This window comes from Gavia stellata, chromosome 22 (genome assembly GCF_030936135.1).
Source record: "Gavia stellata isolate bGavSte3 chromosome 22, bGavSte3.hap2, whole genome shotgun sequence".
Taxonomy (NCBI): Eukaryota; Metazoa; Chordata; class Aves; order Gaviiformes; family Gaviidae; genus Gavia; species Gavia stellata.
Window position 1 is genome coordinate 544,252 of NC_082615.1, and position 20,625 is coordinate 564,876.

Genomic DNA, 20,625 nt, shown 5'->3' on the forward strand with positions numbered 1-20,625 from the left:
AAAGTGGCTTGAAGGACTGAAGAGGTTTAACCTGAAGAAAGATCTTCTTGCAAATAAGACACATAATTTAGTAGAACAATCAATGATTAGACTGGATTACCAGAAGATGCCATAAATTCTTATTCTTTGGACAGAACCTTGGAGTAAAATCTATTGTATTCCTAAAGCAGAAGTTATAAAGGATGATTACATTCTGTTGCAAAGAAATAATGATTTTCTTCCTCAAGGAAGTCTTAGATGAAATTCCATGGTGAGAATGAAACAGGATGCCTGATTAGATCACTTTAACAGTGGCTGAAACACTTTGAAAATACCTGAAGCAAGATTTTTAATTGAATGAATTTAAATAAGTGAAGAAAAATGTAAACCTCAAAAGAATTCAGGATAATGATTAAAATACAACAGTGAACTTCTCATTATTTCCATGGGAAAATCTCTACAATTTTTATTAACTAGGCATTAATTATCTAGATACTGATGAAGGACTGATTACAGGAAGGACTGATGAAGGACTGATTACAAAATCAAAGTGATAGAATTTCACATTTTGTGCAATTCTCTTTCACTTTGCACCACTGGGGGCATTTACTCTTCACTTTCTGCCTTCTTGCCAATTTCACGGCTCTTTGCTCGGAGCTTGTTGACCTGCGACTCTGCAATGTCAGCCCGCTCCTCAGCTTCCTCCAGCTCGTGCTGGATCTTGCGAAACTTTGTAAGATTGACATTGGACAGCTCCTCCTGGGGATAGGAAGAAAGATAAAATAGATATTAAAATGTTTTAAAATGTTCCTACTGTAACAGTGAGCTGGACATGCTGCAGCATTTCGCCCTTACATAATGAAAAAAAAGAATTAATATGTATGTATTAATTAATATGAGTTAATATGTAATTGTCTCTAACACTTCTAGGGGGAATCCAAAGAAATAGCTTAAATGCTAAATATTGAGATGTTTAAGAAGATATACCACAGATCCCTCTCTGGATATAAAGTCCTAATGCATTTTGAAATTTTTGAGTAATTATGTACAATTACAGTTGTTGCCATTAAATCCTTTTCCATTAAAACATATTTCATTTATTTACTGCTATAAAATTATGTATTACAAATTTTCAAGGAATTTTTTTTTCTGCTATGCAGAAATATGAAATAAAGAAAGTGAAAGGAAGCAGAAAGGAAGCAGAAAGGAAGCAGTGAAAGGAAGAAAGCAACTCCCAAAATGTTGACCTAAGACTTTGCTGCTCTTCCCAGTGATGCAATAAGGCTCACAGAAAATGTATTCTACACCCCTCTAGATCGGTGAGCTGTTCAGCCAGAAGAGCTGTTCAGCTGTTCATTCCTGAGTGTACAGTGAGAACAAGACAAAAAGTTAAGGGTTTGAACAGAGCTATACAGGGGAAAACTCCAACACAGAATTCCACTTCCACCTGGGTGGAAACTGACTCTGCACACAGCAATACTTACAGCCTCCTCAGCCTGTCTTTTGTAGGATTTCACTTTCATTTGAAGCTTGTCCACCAGATCCTGGAGCCTGAGAACATTCTTCCTGTCTTCTTCAGACTAAAGAGAAGGACGAGAAAGAGAAGGACCTCTTTGCCTCTCCTCTTTAAATGCCCTCTACATGAAACAGAGAGTAACATTCCTTATAGACCATTGCTGTCCAGTAAGACAGAGGTGATAAGCTGAATCTTCCTAACATGACCAGAAAAACAATTTCTTGTGATGTTCTCAGTCTTCTCCTTTTTAACTGTGTGACTCAGGACAGAAAAAAACCCCTAAGGGCTACATTTTGGCTTCCTGCAAGAAGGGTGTGGGAGCTCAAGGAGGCCTCCTGCCTTACCTGATAGGTCAGCTCCTTCACCCTCCTCTCGTACTTGCGCACACCCTTCACGGCTTCAGCGCTGCGCTTCTGCTCAGCATCAACCTCCCCTTCCAGCTCCCGCACCTGCAAAGAGAAGCCCGTCTTTGGAGCTTCCCTGCTCTCTCTCCAAGGGGCGTGCTCACTCATGCACAAATTCCAGCCCTACGCACTCTGGCCTCCAGCTTCTGGATTTGCTTCTTGCCTCCCTTCAGCGCCAACTGCTCAGCCTCATCCAGACGGTGCTGCAGGTCCTTCACCGTCTGGTCCAGGTTCTTCTTCATCCTCTCCAGGTGGGCACTGGTGTCCTGCTCCTTCTTCAGCTCTTCTGCCATCATGGCTGCCTGAGGAGAGCAAAGGGTGAAAGGCATTTAGGGGATGGAGCCAGTCTGGGGAGAAAACACTTATCTTCAGCAGTGAAAGGAGCGCCCAACTCACATCTGTGATGGCCTTCTTGGCCTTCTCTTCAGCATTGCGGGCTTCCTGGACTGTTTCTTCCATTTCACCCTGAATTTGGGCAATGTCTGTTTCCAGCTTCTTCTTGGTGTTGATCAAACTGGTGTTCTGTTGAAGAGCATCAGAGGTTTGTCTTTGTCAGCTCATTATTTCAAATCAAGATAGTTACAGGATTTTCAATCATTTCAGACATAATTATGTGAAAAATCGATACCACAGATTTTTTCTTTAAAATTTCTTATCATTGGGGAACAATGCTTTTTTTTTCTCCAACAATTAATTTTATTAATTTGAAAAAGAGTACTTAGAAATATAATCTGTGCCATGTCTCAACCACCAAGGCTGGCACAGGAAAGTAATAAAAATAGTGAGGGAAGTCAGTGAAATGCCTTCTTTTCAATATAGTTAGGGAAGAGTAATCCACACTTATCAACTGAAAAGAGAAAAATTCACAATGTATATAGGATGGATTCCTTCCAGAATCTTTGGAAACCAGACACTTTCAATACATTTCAGCACTTGACTGCTGGATAACTGCTATGACATGTAGCTCATGTCAAAGTCTGATTGACATGGGCTACCTCAGAGCCAGGAGTTCATCCCCACTTTCTTCGTAGAGCAGACAAGCACATTTTTGAAGGAATATGAGAATTCCCTAGTGCTACGTTTCAGCTGAGCAAGGAATGAATGTTGCTGCGGTCTCTCAGTCCCTGACTGCTCAGATGGCAAACCATTTGGCATGTGTGACTAAAAAATCTGGTCTTTGTGACTAAGTGTCTTTCCCTTGGAGATTGTGTTAGGATGCAAAGAAGGTAGAAGCATGGGTTTCACTGAATGCAACCCAGGAACAGTCAGAGTACACAATTTTTCAGCAAAGATCTCTTCTTCAGAAAAGATAACTCTCGTCTTCGAAGTTGAGCCTCCAATAGTGATTGGAATAATGCATACAAGTGTTCACCTACTTTCCAAGAGTGCCATTTCCCACCAAGTGACCTCACCTGGGTGTGGAGGAGCTGCACACGCTCACTTGCATCCATCAATTCCTGCTCAGCCACCTTTCTACACCTTTCTGTTTGTTCTAGCGCTGCCCGTAGCTCCTCAATTTCAGCCTGCAAGAGGTTGGCTCTGCGCTCCACCATGGCCACCTGCTCCTTCAGGTCCTCCTGTGACCTGAGAGCGTCATCCAAATGTATCTGGGTATCCTGTAGAACCATTGAAAGAAATTATAAGCAGATTCAGTGCTGTTTGGAACTGAAAATATCAGCTAAGATATTTCTCTGTAGGCAACATATGTTCAAGGGACCTTAAGCACTGCCTGTGTGTTTCTCAGGTTCTTTTGTGCCTCAGCAGCCTGGCGGTTGGCATGGCTCAGCTGGATCTCTATTTCATTCAGGTCTCCCTCCATCTTCTTCTTCAGCCGCAGGGCTTCATTCCTGCTCCTGATTTCAGCGTCCAGAGTGCTCTGCATGGACTCCACAATTCTGAGGTGGTTTCTCTTCAGCTGGTCGATCTCCTCATCTTTCTCTGCTATCTTTCTGTCAATCTCAGACTTCACCTGGTTGAGCTCAAGCTGGAGGCGCAGGATCTTCCCCTCTTCATGTTCAAGGGAGGCCTGGACAAGGATAAATTAGAATACTTTTTACGTGTCAAATGTTGAACCTGAAGCTCCGAGTAAAAAGGAGTGCCATGTTTAGGTAATATCGCTACACTTTTATACAAACACTCTCTTCCTCTTGTGTCTGAGAATAACTCCACAGTGCTTATAATGAGATAGAGATCCAAGATGTGTAATAGAGCAATAAATAGTGCTGTGTACCTCAGCTTCCTCCAGGGAGGCTTGGAGTTCAGATTTCTCCTGCTCAATCTGCTTCTTGACTTTCTCCAGCTCATGAATCGCCTTTCCTCCCTCGGCAATCTGCTCCGTCAGGTCGGAAATCTCCTCTGTGGGAACAAAGACCAATGGCATGGTCAGGCACAGAGCAGAACGGGAAGGGCCCTGCCACCCCAAGGTGAGGGGCATCGCTGCCAACCGGCAGGAACAGACCCATGTGGAATGCTCAGTAGACAAGCTTGTGAGAAAGCCCTGCCAGGAGCAGAGGGACAGGGACTTACGCTGCAAGTTCTTGTTCTCACGCTTCAGCGTTTCCAGGTGATCCAAGGACTCCTCATAGGCATTCTTCATCTTAAACAGCTCCGTGCTGAGAGAGCGAGACTCCTTCTGGGAGGCTTCCAGCTCAGCCTGCGTTTCCTCATACTTCTGCTTCCACTCTGCCAGGATCTGAAGAGAAACGGGGCGTGAGTATGGATGTGGCAATCAGGAGGGGATGCTCTGCCCAGGAGCCCCAGGCCGGGAGCCCAAAAGACCTTGTCAAAGTTCTTCTGCTTCTTATCCAGAGCTGCGCAGGCAGCATTCGATCGCTCCACGTCAATCATCAGGTCCTCCACTTCATTCTGCAGCCTCTGCTTTGTCTTTTCCAGGGAGGCACATTTGGCATTCACAGCTTCAACGTGTTCCTCTGCATCCTGCAGGCGCTGTGCCAGCTTCTTCCTGGGAGGTGGTAAGCACAGGTCCAGGTGAGGAAGCAAATGGGAGCCTGTGGTGTGCAGCCAGTATGTTTTTCACGGGAGCACATTTAGCCCCTTGGTAGTATGTGATGCCCATTTACACAGACGTGTAGGACCTCTCCCAGCCAGCCATTGTATTTCTGTGTCTGAATCCTGGGCTACAGCAGTTCTCTCTCTGCTATTCACACTGTTAGTCACACTAGCATCTCTCTGCTCTTCTGCGTCTGAAGAGCTTTGCTGCTTCTGCTTTTCCCCAGTGCATCCCTGCTCCTGGTTGTATTTTCTCTCTTCCTGGCACCCCACCCCAAAGCAGAACACTGACTTCTTCCTGACAATATCACAGTGGTCTCCTCAAATTTCCATGCTTTGTCTCTGCCAGCCTTCCCCACATTCCTCACGTACTTGGCCTCCTCCAGCTCCTCAGTGCGCTGAATAGCGTCCGTCTCATATTTCGTTCTCCACTGGGCCACTTCGCTGTTGGCCTTGGACAGGGCACGCTGCAGCTCCCCCTTGGCTTCCTGCTCCTCCTCATATTGTTCCCGGAGCAAGTCACAGTCGTGGCGAGCAGACTGCAAGGCGTGGGCCAGGGCGTTCTTGGCCTGTGGGGAAAAATAGTATTGCAACAATGAATGGAAATATCCTGGGAAATCTCCCGTGTTGATGGACACTGGATTATTCTGCTGTGAGCGATAGCAAGCTACTGAAGGAGAAAGGAAGATTTGGGAATTTGCAGAAGAATTAAAGGATAGACTGCAGGGAAGGGGGAGCAAAGCTAATATGAGAAGACTTGCACTGCATTACCTAAGTGGTAATTTTTCCCCCTCTCATCTTGTTGCTTCTGTGATTTTATATGTTTATGATAAAGCCTTCTCACCTTGATCTCTTCCTCTAAGTGCCTCTTGAGTTCCTCAATCTGTTGGGTGAATGCCTGCTTGCCTCTTGACAGCTGAGAAATCAGAGCATCTTTCTCCTCCACCTGGCGTGAATATTCACCTAGGAAAGTTCAGATGAGTAAAATAACTTTTTAATGACTTATTTAAAAGTGTTAACCTTGATAATTAAATGCACATAAGAATGTTTTGAGATAAACAAAATTTCATTTCTTTCATGGAATCCTAATCACTGATATGTATCCATATGTCTGAGTATGTCAAAGCATTTATCATCATGACCCCTTGTCCAATATCTGACTAGTTTTAGTAGATGTTTGCACTAACTCCAGTGGTTACTTCAAGCCTCACCTTACAGAATGAGTACTATATGTTGTGTGTGCGCAGGTATATCACTGTCCTCTCCTGAATGTCTCCTGGGAAGCAGAAGGATGAAGCCTAGGTTATGAGATGAATTCTTCTTTGAAACTTCACTCACAGAATTGTAGAACTGTTCAGGTTGGAAGGGACCTTGAGAGGTCATCCTGTCCAACCTTTCATGGGAAAGGGAGCCTAGATGAGATTATCTAGAACCCTGTCCAGCCGTGTCTTGAAAACCTCCAGTGATGGGGGCTCTACCACGTCCCTGAGGACCTTGTTGAAGTGACAGGTTGCTCCAGTCCTTTAAAAATGTTATTGTTCCTGCTCTAGGACATCTGTATCTCTCTGGTACTGGGGACCCTAGCAGTGGATACAGCACTCCAGGTGTGGCCTCACCTGTGCTGGGTAGGGGTAAGGATCACCCTATTAACCTGCTGACAACACCTCTCCTAATGCAGTTCAGGATTCTCTTGGCCTTCTTTGCCACAAGAGTACATTTCTGGCTTATGTTCAACTTAGTTTCTACCAAGATCCCAAGGCCTTTTTGACCATTTTTTAAAAGCCCCAGGTCATATACAGTGTTCTCTTAAGAACCACAAATGTCTTACCGGATTCTGTTTGTAGCCGAGCTCTCTGAGCGCTAATGTCATTAATTGTGCGTTGCTGTTCCTCCTCCTTTGTCTTAATTTCACTGAGTTGATCTTCTAAGGATCGACACATCTTCTCCAGATTTGCCTATTTGCATGAAGAACAGAATGAAAGATGATTGGTGGTTCAACACATAATTATTGAGAATCTGAAGTCCTACAAAGGGCAAAAAAAGAAGCCATTGATTTAGAAGTAAACTCAAAATGTCTCAGTTAACGGATATGTCTCCCTATGAAATATGCATCCCTAATTCCAACATTTGTAAAATTTAGTAATGTATACACCATTTTTTCCAGAGGTAAAAAGGATTATGGGACACTGTAACATGAGGAATTGTTTTAAATTTCTGTTTGGCTCTTAGTGATTATGTCATTGAAGTACTTAAGGAAGAAAACAATAACAGGAATAAAAAGGAAAGAGTAGAGTAGGAGTAATTTCTATTTTAGAAACAATTAAAAAAATTATAAGGTCAGTGTCTTTCACTGCACTATCATAATATTCCAAACCAATCAATAAGACCCTATAGTTCCTTAGGTTAGGTGCTTCAGGTGAATTTTTTAGCTCTCACCCAAAGGATACAATATATTATTATACTAATACTGAAATATGTAAACTCAAATTCAAGTTGTAAATTGTAACAATTTATTTTAAATTATTACTTACTCAAATCTCTGTGTTAAAATATAGATACTTGATTATGTTTGAATTGCTACAAAGAAATATTTTTCAGTACCTTGGCTTTGGAGACAGAGTCCATGTTACTGGCCAAGTCGTCAATCTCCATCTTCAACTCACTCTTCTCCTTCTCCAGCTTCTGCTTCACTCGTTGCAGGTTGTCGATCTGCTCCCCAAGCTCAGCTGTGCTGTCTGCGTGCTTCTTCCGCAGGGCAGCAGCCGTGGCTTCATGCTGCAGCGTGGCCTCTTCGAGGTCACGGCGCATCTTCTGAAACTCTGCCTCACGCTTCTTGTTCATATCGATCTGAGCTGCAGTAGCCCCTCCTGCTTCTTCCAGGCGCTCGCTGATCTCCTCTAGCTCCCTGGAGAGGTCAGCCCGATGCTTCTCTGCTTTTGCCCGAGAGGTTCGCTCTGCCTCAATTTCCTCCTCCAGTTCCTCAATACGAGCCTGGGGAACATTAGGGACCCTTCACACCTCTGCCCTCCTCCTACCTGGCCTGTGTCTGGGTGAGAGAGGGGAAGGAGCAGAGACTTGCCTGCAGCTCCTTGATCTTCTTCTGTGATTGCATGCCCAGGGCTTGCTCATCCTCGATTTTGCTCTGGATCTGGCTGATTTCAAAGTCTTTCCTTTGGGCAAAGCAAACTGGGTTAGGGCTCAAAGAAAAAAGACAAGTGCACCAGCCCAGCACACAACTGCCCCACAGCCACACTTACTTCTTCAGTTTCTCATCCAGCTGCTGCTTATCATTTTCCAAATCCATTATGGATTCCTGGTTCATCTTCAGGTCTCCTTCGAGTTTCCTCTTAGCTCTCTCAAGGTCCATGCGCAGTTTCTTCTCTTGCTCCAGGGACCCTTCCAGCTAAAAAGAACAAGACCATCAGTGCTCTGCTGCTAGCGTCTGACTGTGTAACAGCTTTAATCTTCTCATATGCATCTGTACTTACATCGTCCACTTGCTGCTCCAGCTTGGTCTTAGCTTTGGTCAGAGTATTGACTTTGTCCTCTTCTGCCTGCAGGTCGTCCAGTGTCTGCTGATGGGCCTCTTGGAGGGCTTTCTTCTCTTTTGTCAGCTTGGCAATGGTCTCGTCCAAGGCTGCCATCTCCTCTGTGAGGTTTTTCACCTTTGAGAAGAAGGGAGCAAGTGTAAATAAAGGAAGTAGATACAGAAGTCCTGTAAGAGCACAGTGCTCTTTTCTGGAGTGAGAGTGACAGCTTCTGCTTCATACCTTGTTTTCGGTGGCATGTTTTTCTTTCTCCACCTTGGCCAGTGTTAACTCAAGGTCATCAATATCTTTCTTCAGCTCTGAACATTCATCCTCCAGTTTTCTCTTCTTGGCTGTCAGCTCAGCATTCATCTCTTCTTCATCTTCTGCTCTCTCTGTCAGCTCCTTAATTTTTGCTTCCAGCTGGATTTTGGTTTTGATGAGCTGGTCACATCTTTCCTCAGCATCAGCCAAACCGTCAGCTTCCTACACATGATTAATTTAAATAAAATAGTTTTCAAATAATTATTTTTTCTTGCTGATTTTCAAACAAGGAATTATTATTTTCAAAGCCTCTTTACAATGTCCTTTGTAGTTAAAACTCATTACTATAAGAGTATCTATTTGTTTTGGTCTGCCTCCAGCCCAGAAAATAAAGGAATATATAATCACACTATAAGTATAGGCTCCGAGTTTTTTTTTTTTAAACTCTTTACCTTTTCATGAAACTCCAACATTAATTTGAAGGTAGAGCTTGAAATCAGGTATGGCAGTATCTCCCTTGTATCTTTTCATCATTTTAATAGTGTTACATTTGACCGGACTGGAAAATGGCAGTGTTTAAAACCTGAATGCTAAAAACTCCAACATTCAGCTGGGAAAATCTTGTTACAACTCTCCCCAAAAGACTTACTGAACATGAATTTAACTTTCAGTTTTGGCAAAATTTTGTGTTAAGATCACTGTTTCAAAGGCAGTAGTTGAATCAGGCATGTTTCTCGCCCTTGTTGTCAAGAAGTACAGTTTGGAAGAGAGACTGGTGTTTACCAGGGCAGTATTAATTGCCTGAATTTACATGCATTCTGAGATGCAAGTTACTAAGAAGTAATCTTTATTTTCTACATACTGCTTGTTCTTTTCCTCTTTGTTCTATTGAAGAGCAATGACGCTGTCCAGGCAAAAGACTTTTTATAGCTCAGCAAGATAGCTAGGTTGGGGTTTTTCTCATGTAGATTTAGATATCTGCCATGATATACAGATGCATTCCATTCAACCAAAAAATTTACATTTTCAGATGAATTGTATCACACTTTAAAAGGGTGAGTTTCTCATTGCTGAAAATGATGAGAACCTGAGGCTGCTAGCTCAGATGTAGAATTTTAGACTGTAGACATGAAAATGGGGACAGATGAATCCTAATCCTTGCTTGTAAAGACAGTTTTAAGGGGATTATTGTTGCTACCTTTTTATTCCCAGGGAAAAAGGGGAGGACTCCACTTTCATCACTGTTTTTCCTGAGGAGACAGGCACCATAAATGCTAGAGAAATGCCTCACACTCTCAGCCCCTCCTACTCCACCTGAATCCACTTGTGATTCTCCAAATAAAAGGTGTTAATAGAACCTCCCGACTACCTTCATTGATAAGATGAGAACATATCAAAATTATATAGTATGTAAAGTTTTATAAATACATGATAATTGCTGTTGTAAGCTGCCATGCATGATTTAAAATGTCATACTGCAAACTGTAGTATTTACTAAGTGGAAATTGATTACTTCTCTCTTGATTTAAAAGTGTAAGGAACCATCTGCGATAATTAATTGCAAATGTATTAGTATTTGTAGATTTCACCTTAGCTTTTCTATGTGGTTTTCCTTCCTATTTTATAAAATATGTGTATGTTTTTAAAATAAAACCTGCTTTGGGATAATGTGTCTGTTACTGAGACATTTAAGATCATTTTACACAGGACATCATACGCCAAAAACATTAGTGCTAAATTCTCACAGCCTGCACTTGGAGCTGCAGATCATTTTTCTCCTGCAGCAAAGAAACCATTTTCTCCTCCAGCTCCTTCCTCTTTGCCTCAGACTTTGCAAGCTCTTCCTTGGTTTTCTCAAACTCCTCCTTCATGTTGGCCATCTCCTTCTCAGATTCTGCACTCTTCAGCAAGGGCTTGATCTTGAAGAACAGCTTCATCCAGGGCCAGTGCTTGACATTCATGAATGCACGAACATTGTACTGGATACAGAAGATGGACTCCCTGAAAGGCAATAAAAATTATATTATGTTACATATTTTTAAGTTTATAATACATGAAGTTCTACATATAGTACTTTTTAGTTACAGTTCTATATATCTCTGTGTATATAAAATATTTATTGTATATTATTATATATATTTATTAATAATATTTAGTATATTTAATATATATATATAAAAATATATGTATCTCTAAAGAAAACTCCTTAGTGTGATGTAGATTGTCAACCTTTATGGACGGTTTTGAAGTCCAGATGTTTGGCTTACTTTCATGGACAAAGAAAAAGAACACCTCCAGAAGTTGACTTGGTCCCTTTCATGAAGGTTATCTAAGGGAAGAAGATACTTGTCTTGCGCTAGAAGTATGTGTTTCTCACCTTTGATTATAATGGTGAACTAAAATAATTAGCTTAGACTAGATATCTGTTTTCTGGACATACATACAATGTAGCTGTTTACTGAATTTATCAAAAATTAGTACAAAGGGTGATATAAGTTAAAAACAGTATTTTTTTTCCTAAATTGGGATTTTATACTGCTTCACTACTGCCAGGGTATACTCCCGAATACATCCATAATGGTAAACTGAATTAATGAGAAATAAATGAGATTTGGAGTGAAGCAGCTTATTTTCAGTTTTGTTCATCTCATTGGTATCTGATGAGGATTGTCCCAGCAGGCAAAATAAGTATAAGTATTTACCTCCTCTCCATCATTTTCTTGAACTCCACTCTCATAAGGTAACCCCTGCACATGGCCTGTGTGCGGGTGATGAGTTGTGCCAGCTTGTCATCTCTCATCTCCTCCAGGAGTCCCAGCAGCCCAGCTTTGAAGAACACCTTGAGAAAGAGAATGTTGCAGTACGTAATTGTCAGGTATTGCAAGCACAGTACATCAGTCAAGCAGCATTTGTACCTTGGTGTGACCAAATTTGTACTGGGTGTGGTCCACATCGATGGATCCAAGGAGCTTCTCAGAAGCCTTCTTGCTATCAATGAACTGTCCCTCTGGGATGGCACTTGCATTAAGCACCTTGTACCTATGGGAGGATGTAGAATATGAAGAAGGTCAGATTCCTGAAAACTCAATCAGACCTGTACCAACTGATGCCATCGTTAAGTTTCTCTGAAGGGTGATCAAGAGTGGAAGAGAGGTGAATAAGTCTGAACTCTGTTCCATTGTTTACAAATCACATTTTCATGGGTAAATATGTTTTTAGGAAAAGCCTTGCACTTTCCTTAGTCCAGAAATTCTTGACAAAGAATGGGTACTGATTTCCATGGGTAACTGCTGACATATTTCACATGCCCTGTTATCTAATGCCTTATCTCCAAATGAGAACTTTATGTGCAAGAAAAAGATGTGTGAAGAGGAGAAGCATTTCTTCATCCAAAATAGGTCCAATACATGCTGAGTATTTTCCAGCTGATATAGATCAAGAAGCAAGATCTTCTTTTTATTTGGTTTTCCAACAAGTTTGTCTAGAATATCTTGTAGTTTCTTTATTCACATTTCTGTGGTGATGGCTGCAAGTCATCTTACTTTGCTACCCAGACGTTAACGAAGTCTAAGCTAGTCAACTTCATTTCTGAATAGTTAATTAAAAAATGCTTTATCCGATAACAGAATATGAATCAAGGACAAGAATAAATATTGCCCTTTGAAAATGACTGTTATTCTAGCTAGCTATAGAAAGAAACTGGATGATTAACTTGGACAATTGACTTTTGTATGACTAAGGGTAGGTACAATGAACCCCTCCCATAACTCCCACAATAGTTAAAACATTTAGGAAATGCAAATTATTCAGCATTGGTGGATATGTTGGAGGGTGGATGGCATGGAATCTGACCTCTGTTTAAAGTCTGCATAGAGTATTCTGCTGGGAAATCCTTTTCTGCAAATTCTAATCCCTTCCAGCACGCCGTTACACCGCAGCTGATGCAGCACCAGCTCATGTTCCATGGCACCTAATAAATGACGTAATGAATTGGTACTTCATTGTACTGCATAGAGAAGAACAGATTTATCACATCTTTGAACTTTAACAACTTACCAGGTGTTTTTGTTTCATTAGGAATAAGGCATCGCACAAAATGGGGATGTGTGCTTCGCAGATTACTCATCAGCTTGTTTAAATTTTCCTTAAGAGCAAGAGCAAAGACTTGGGTTTAAAAATGTCACTTACACAATCTGAATATTAGATGGAGTAAAACCACTGCAATAAAACCATGATCAGTATTTTTTTTTTTTACAGAACTTTTGGGCAGTTCTGAAAGAATAGTTCCAAGGATACAATGAAAATCCTTCTCTATTAAGAAGCACGTGCCTTTATCTTTTCTGAATGTAAAGATTTTGTATATTAGATCAATCGAAAGCTTTTCTGAATGGAATTTTCTATATTTTTTTCAAAATGTGGTAAAATTTAGAATTATTATTATACAGTACCCGGAAAAGAGCTGAGACAGTCTGGAAAGAAGAACCCTTCTTCTTGCCGCCCTTCTTGCCACCACCACCACTCTCTAAACAATAATTTTTTTTAAAAAAAGAAATGAAAAACAAAAGCACACAGTTAGAATCTGACGAACTTTGTGTGTTCATCTTAAAATAATAGAAAATGTAATAATATTATCAAAATTTACAAATGCATACAGTGGTTAAAGTTACAATGGAAGACTTGATTTTTTCAGATGATAGCAGAATCTAATGACTTTGAACTGAAGTTAAGAAAATGCAAACAGGAAATAAAATGTAACTTTTTGCATAGTAAGACATTTAAGGGATTAAATAAATGGCTATTGGATACACCAAATGCAGTCTTGATGTATCTTTACATCCAAGGGTATACATAAATTTAGCAGCATGTTGATACATTTGATTGTATTCCCTGAAGTATTTGGGAATGCCCCATATTGCAGAAATATGGTTTGTCAGCTAGTCTGTGTTAATGTTGTAGGACAGCTATCTGGTCTTAAAACCTACAGATCTATTAAGGTCTCTAGAGAAATACAATATCCTTTATTAGTCTGAGTGACTGAGTTCCAGAAATTAGATGAGGTTTTTGCAGTTTCAATTTTTGAAATGTAAACATGATTGCAAAATATTATTGCAAGGTTTTTTTTCTGCAAATTATAGTAGAACTGTTTGCAAAGAAATCACCTGCTTCTGCCCCACCAACAGAGGCAAAGAGTAAGGCCAGAGTCTTCAGGGATGATTTCTGGTACAGCCCCACAACTGTTTCATTCAAGGGATCCTTGTTCTTCTCAAGCCAGCCAGAGATGTTGTAGTCCACCGTGCCAGCATAGTGCACCAGGGAGAAGTGGGCCTCAGCCTTGCCTTTTCCTGGTTTAGGCTTCTGGAAGTTGTTGGACTTGCCCAGATGCTGGTCGTAGAGCTTGTTCTTGAAAGAGGTGTCAGTTGCCTTGGGAAACATGCACTCCTCTTCCAGGATGGAGAAGATGCCCATGGGCTGGAAGAAAGAACAACACATGAAGAAAGAAAGTATGGAAGCAAGAAGCAGAGGGAATATATATGAGAGAGGAATGGAAGATAAAAATTATACAAAAACCCCTCCTTAGAATGTGTAATCTTATGTTTTTCCAGAAAGGGCATCTTGTTAGTGGATATGCCATCAGTTAGATGAAAACATTCTCACCCATAAGCTTCAGGGTTGTGATGTAATAAACTTCTAACATGTAGAAATTCACAACGTGCTTGTTAGTTGAAGACGGAAAGCAAAATGAATGAAATGAGTAGCTTTCAGATGTAAGGAAGAGTTTACACTTCTTAAAATGCTTTTTCTTGGAAAAAAGATAGAAAATTTCTTTAAACATATTAATATAGAAGTTGCTCAGTGTATTTACTCCCTCAGCATGCATTAAAAAAATACACACATCTGAGTATGAACTCCGGAACAATGACTAGGACTGAAATTTTTGCCCCATGTAAATCGTATGTACTACATGACAGAAACCCACAGGCAGTGAAGTAACAGACAAATGAAAATGTATATGAAATTCTTGAATCTCAGAAAAAAATCATGTTATGTGCTGCATTAAATGTGAGTGCCACACATTAGAGTGGACTAATTTGAGCATAGAAGATTCCTTTTACGTTTTACATCTGGAAAGCTATTAAGTGTGTAGGGCCCAAGAACCTTCTCAATGAGCTCAATGCAGGCAGCCAGGTCCATCCCAAAGTCAATGAACTCCCATTCAATTCCTTCCTTCTTATACTCCTCCTGCTCCAGCACAAACATGTGGTGGTTGAAGAACTGTTGCAGTTTCTCATTGGTGAAGTTGATGCAGAGCTGCTCCAGGCTGTTGAACTGCAGAATGCAAAGACATTTACTTACTTGTGAAGTTCAATTCCAGGAACACTTTCAATCTTCCAATAGATTTTATTTTCAACCCATTAAGGTCTCCATGATTGGGATCCTGAATTTCTAGTCATGGGACTGGACAGGTGACTGGCATATTCCATCCTCTAATATATCTGCCCTTTCAGGCCCTGGCATTGTCTCAACATATTTCTGAGCTCTGAAAAGAGCTGCAAAGCTTAGTCCAAGTCCAGGTTTGCATCTGCTTGAATTTGTCTACACTGCCAGTCTATTCCCAAGCATTCAGAGGGAATCTGGATTCAGCATTAACAAAATCTTCCTTCAAGATGGCATATTTTAATTTCCTCAAAATCTGTCTCTGCTATTACCTATCAGTTGTTCAACATTTTCACTTCTGAATGCAACAATAGTTATCTATAAAAACCTGCAGCCCTTGTGGGATAACACATACTATAAGAACCAGAGGAGTGCCATTCCTACAGGAATTGAAGATTATCCAATAAATAAAAACAATCCATAATTAAAAAAAACAAACCCAAAAGTATCCCAGTTTCTTAATGCCCCTTCCAGGAAACTTGTATGAAGATGCTCCTCTTACATCAAAGATCTCGAAGCCAGCAATGTCCAGGACACCAATGAAGTACTGTCTGGGTTGCTTGGTATCCAGCTGTTGGTTGATGCGAACAACCATCCACAGAAACATCTTCTCAAAGACAGATTTTGCCAGGGCACCCACTGAATTGTATACCTAAAGAAAAGTAAAGGAAAAGTTACCATCCAGGGCAAAAGAGGAAGTTCAGAGTTTTTAATTACTGTAATTTTTTTTTCTATCATCACTTGTTTCTTACCTGTTGTACGGTTTGACCCTTGGTCACATATTCATTCCCAACCTTGACTCGGGGGTAGCAGAGGGCTTTTAGCAGATCTGCTGAGTTCAGACCCATCAGGTAGGCAGCCTTATCAGCAACTAAGGAAACAAGTATATGGCAGGATCGAATATTATGTCTCCAGCAGATGTATCTTGTAATAATTCAGAATTGTTTCTGCAGAAGCCACATATACTTTAAGTCACATACTTTAAAATATTGTAATTTTTCTTAATTTACTGATTTTTTTTCCATTTAATTTAGATGATTTGTAAATGTAAAGAATCTTCAAAATGCCTTTACAATGAACATGCAAATTTTGAAACAAGTGACTAGACAGATGAAAGGGCAAAGGGCCATGAAAATGGCAGGTCAAACAAGTCACAATTTCTGAATAAACAGAAAAAGAAACTGGTTGGTATTGAAATACACTGTACTGAAAATTGTAGTCAGTGAAACTCTACTGTCATTAGAGAGAGAGAGATATGATAGATTAGTGAAGTATTATGCCAAAAGTATGAATAGGATATCTCATAAAACTTTCATAGTGGGACCACATTCTCCCTAAGGATAAATATCACATACATAGGTCTTTTCCAGCTCTCATTTTCTCTGAATCTACACTATTAAATGCAAGCACTAGAGCACTGGATATACACTGTCAACACTTTCCATTTTTCTGCCTGTCTCTTCTCACAGCAAAGATGATAGCAAGCACCAGTACTATTTACAGAGTTCTTTAAAGTGAAGAGGCCAAACCTCATTATAGAATATATATAGAGACAGATGCTAATTTTGAGCTGCTTCTATTATATGTGTCATTTAAAACTAAGTATTTAATGTAAGTTTTTTCACTAGAGAGAGTAAGGTGTGAAATAAGAACAAAATCGGAACTTATGTTTTATTTTACTTTTGTAGAGATTTTAATAATTAAATAGTCATCTAATTCTGTTTTACTCTTCTATAACTCTTTCCTTTGGTTATATTTATGCAATGACTACACCTATTATTTGTAGCCTATTCTACTATTACTACTCATCATTATCAGATTCATTGCTATAGTATTTCTTGCAGTCATTTTCACTTATGTCTTAACTTTCCTAAACAAAACCCCCAAAACACACACACTAAAAAACAACTCAAGAAAAAATCCCCAAACAGAAGTCCTGGAGACATGCCGAGACTCTACAGCAAATGTAGAACGTATGAGCCACAGCTGCAGTATTAACTGATGTTCCTTTTTAACCCCCTATGCAAAATGAAGTAGCACAATGCTCTCAGTTCAGGCATTGTGAGTTGTCTCCAGAATACGGGCTTTGAAGCAGAGCAGGTTCTGGCTTCTTGTCACCTCAAAACAATACCATTAGGAGGTAGCTACAGCTGATGGTAAATGATAGTAGCTACGTGGCTACATAAACGTAAGTCAGTGAGCAGAGTGGCTCCCAGTTCTGTGCCGGGTCTGGGAAGCTGCCGTTCAGTATAGCAGCAAAGCTGTCTTTTCTTCTGCCTGACTCCTACCGTGTCAGCCAATGGAAGTGTGCTTTAGGGTTCACTGGACCTTATACTTCGCACAGTTCAAAATAATCTGCATCTTCCACCTAGGTGTGTTCTTCCAGCAAAGCCCTCTGGTTAGGACACGCCTATATTCTAGAGTACCAGCATCCGGGGGAATGTGCAGGCTGAGTTGATGATTCTGGCCCTGAATTACTGCCTGTCCTAGTGAGCATTCCAGTATAGACTGTGCTCCGGTATATATTGTGCTGGTACCTTCTGTGCCGTCCGGCTCTGCCTGCTCCTCACGCTGCTTCTGCTTAAACTTCAGGTTGCCGTAGTGCATGACAGCCCCCGTCAGCTTGTAAATGGCTGTCTTCTCATCAGGAGTGAAGCCCAGGATGTCAATGGCGCTCTAACAAAAGAATCATTAGAGTAAGTCCCACGCCTGTTAAAGGTCAGAGTCCGCCTAAGAAAACGTGTGCGTTACTTACATCCGTGGCCATCAGCTCTTCCTGGTCGTTAATGCTGGGAACTGTGATCTCACCTTGACTCACATACTGATAGTCATACGGGTTGGTGGTGATCAGTAACATCTCTGAAAAGAAGGACAGAACACATACGGATCAAATGTAATGGGCACGTAAAGGAATTAAATGCTGTTCCGTCACCTTTGTCTGGAGCAGTAAGTGATCTTTCCTACCAATTAGCTCTGGCTTCTTGTTGGACATGATCTGGTAAAATATGTGGTAGCTTCTTTCTGCCTTGAGCTGGAAAGTGACTCTGGACTTCTCCAGCAGATCTGGCAAGGACGGTAGGACAGAGTTAGCGCAAGAACTGAGGAAGGCTGGAGGGAAAGGGATCAGGCCAGGAGGGTCACTTACATGTTTCAATGTCAGCAGAAGCCAGTTTCCCTGTGGCACCAAAATGGATTCTGATGAATTTACCCTGAAAGAAGCAGGAAAGCCAATCGAGATCTGTTTTACCAATCCTGACTGCAAGAATATTCGAGTCAGTGGGCTGATAGGAAAAAAGGAGTTTGGTCCCAGGCAACAACTTACAAAGCGTGAGGAGTTGTCATTCCTCACCGTCTTGGCATTACCAAAAGCCTCCAGCAGTGGGTTGGCACTGATGATTTGATCCTCAAGTGTCCCCTAAAATAGAAATCTTATTGTTATGACATAGCTCATAAATAAATTTGACAGTTGCAGGTTCCTACCCCTAGGACCTCACCTGCATTTTGCCTGCCGGCTGCTGCTCTTCCTTCTTCTTATCCCCGCTCGCTGCAATTGTTGCAAAGTACTGGATGACACGCTTGGTGTTCACAGTCTTCCCTGCACCGGATTCTCCGCTGTCAACCCAAAGAGAGACGCAGAGAGTGTGTGGTGAGGCAGGAGGTCCCCTGGCACCGGGCAGCCCCACAGGGACCCGAGCAGGGGGTGTACATACGTGATCAGGATTGACTGGTTCTCGCGATCTGTGAAAGGGGCAGAATGAAAGATAGTGTTAGCAGTTCTTGTGAGTAACATTAAACTGAATGAGAAGTAAAGCTGTAAATGGAAGTTGGGGCTTCTCCCAAGTCCAAGAGTAATAGTCCAAGTAGTCCATGACTACCCAATTCCCTTCCAGGTCCCAACAGTAGTAAGTATAACCCCAAATGAATGCATAGAGCTGTCAGAGGCATGTGGTCCTGAGACAAGCTGTGTACCCACTTGCCCTTCACACAATTCTCATCAAGAAATCTAATCAAAATGCCTATCTGTACTCAAAATAGAGGATTATATGGAATACTAACGCTTTCTGTCCCATCAGTTGAAATAAGTAGCGAACAACGTCAAGCAGTATTTCTGCAGTGGGGGAGTGTAAAATTTCGTACGGTAAAGTGCAAATAATACACAGATACACAGTGCTGAGTCCATGCATGCTTCTGAGTCAGTTTCACTTTAAATTAATTCCTGCATAAGTCGATCAGCTTCTCAGTCAAACATGTCTGTGGTGGTTTTAGCTGGCTTGTCACACGCTCCAGTGAGAGCAGTGGGCCTTTTTGGTTTATAATGCTGTGAGGGACGTCAAGCACTCACCAGTCAGCATGAACTGATAGGCGTTGTCAGAGATGGAGAAGATGTGTGGAGGGGCCTCCTGGCGCTTCTTGCCTCGGTAGGCCAACACCACCTCCGGGTTGTACACCGGCAGCCACTTGTAGGGGTTGACAGTGACGCAGAAGAGACCCGAGTAAGTCTGTAAGGAACGTGGAAAGGATGACGATTTTGGAGAGCTGAGGAGAGTTGCAGATAAGGCAGAGGTGAATGATGTTCTGGGGAGACCAGGGCAGTGAAAGAAAATGAAGTGGAGGAATGACCTATCAGAGAATGGGTGAGATACAGCATACGAAAAGGAAAGGTAAAAGCGAGAAAGAAGGAGGGAGAGGATGTAGACAGCAAGAGGGAAACACATGCAAGAAAGAAAGAAGAAATAGAAAAATGATGAAAGAAGAAGGCAAGAAGTCAGGAAGCTCTTTAGAGAGATTGAAAGTTGTCTTCAACTCCTCAAAAGCAGGAATCATCTCCTTCTGCTGGTACTTACGTAGATCATCCAGGCTGCATAACGCTCTTTGAGGTTGTACAGCACAGCGGGTTCGTGGAGGTGGGTCATCATGGCCATGTCCTCGATTTTATCATACTTGGGAGGGTTCATGGAGAAAATTTGATCATCCTTCACAGTAAGAGTCTGCCAAAGAAAAGAAAGGTACATAGTTGCCATCTAAAAGTCCACAGCAGGATTAAATTATATTCTCAAGCCTTCAATTTTTTTTTACTCACTTCTCCAGCTTCGGTCTTGACGGTGACCTTTCCTGCTTCTTTGCTTTGGATTGTGCTTTTCACATAGGATTCCTTAGCATGTACCACAAAGACGGATGACTTGGCATCAAAAGGCTTGTTCTGTGCCTCGATTCTCTCCTTTTCTGACTTTCGGAGGTAGGGAGCCGCCTCCCCAAAGATGGCCATCTCAGAGTCTGACGACATGGCTGCTGTTTACTAGGGGTAGTGCAGCAAGTATCTGTGAGGGTAGGAAATACATTACAACAGTGAGTGATGGAAGAAACACTCCTACAGCGCAGTAGATCAGATGGTGCTCTGCTGGATGTATCAACTGCTTGAATTGACTCTTTTATTTTTTTGCTAATTCAGAGATCTGTTTCACACTTTTCTTTCCTTTATTTCTCTTTTATG

At 41.5% G+C, this 20,625-nt stretch overlaps 1 protein-coding gene across 3 annotated transcripts; it reads right to left on the reverse strand.

Moving 5' to 3' along the window:
• Positions 1-585: 585 nt before the first annotated feature.
• LOC104260465 (myosin-1B) lies at positions 586-20,418 on the reverse strand. Of its 3 annotated transcripts, none has more exons than XM_059827979.1 (38): positions 20,215-20,418; positions 19,979-20,122; positions 19,477-19,633; positions 18,845-18,872; positions 18,629-18,746; positions 18,457-18,549; positions 18,280-18,343; positions 18,099-18,197; positions 17,890-17,993; positions 17,672-17,810; positions 15,887-16,005; positions 15,637-15,786; positions 14,856-15,026; positions 13,863-14,168; positions 13,148-13,219; positions 12,756-12,843; positions 12,552-12,669; positions 11,615-11,738; positions 11,402-11,538; positions 10,445-10,700; positions 8,679-8,921; positions 8,397-8,573; positions 8,166-8,311; positions 7,988-8,078; positions 7,510-7,899; positions 6,737-6,863; positions 5,753-5,871; positions 5,281-5,477; positions 4,678-4,861; positions 4,426-4,591; positions 4,130-4,254; positions 3,617-3,925; positions 3,312-3,515; positions 2,296-2,421; positions 2,031-2,201; positions 1,840-1,944; positions 1,464-1,559; positions 586-738 (listed from the first exon to the last, which is right to left on the reverse strand). In XM_059827979.1, exons 1-38 carry the CDS (start codon positions 20,416-20,418, stop codon positions 586-588), a joined length of 5,820 nt encoding a protein of 1,939 aa, XP_059683962.1. The 3 variants fall into 3 exon arrangements, with proteins under 3 accessions (XP_059683962.1, XP_059683961.1, XP_059683960.1); XM_059827978.1 differs by having other exon boundaries at positions 13,148-13,221; positions 13,859-14,168; XM_059827977.1 differs by having other exon boundaries at positions 13,148-13,221; positions 13,841-14,168.
• Between the last annotated feature and the right edge of the window lie 207 nt (positions 20,419-20,625).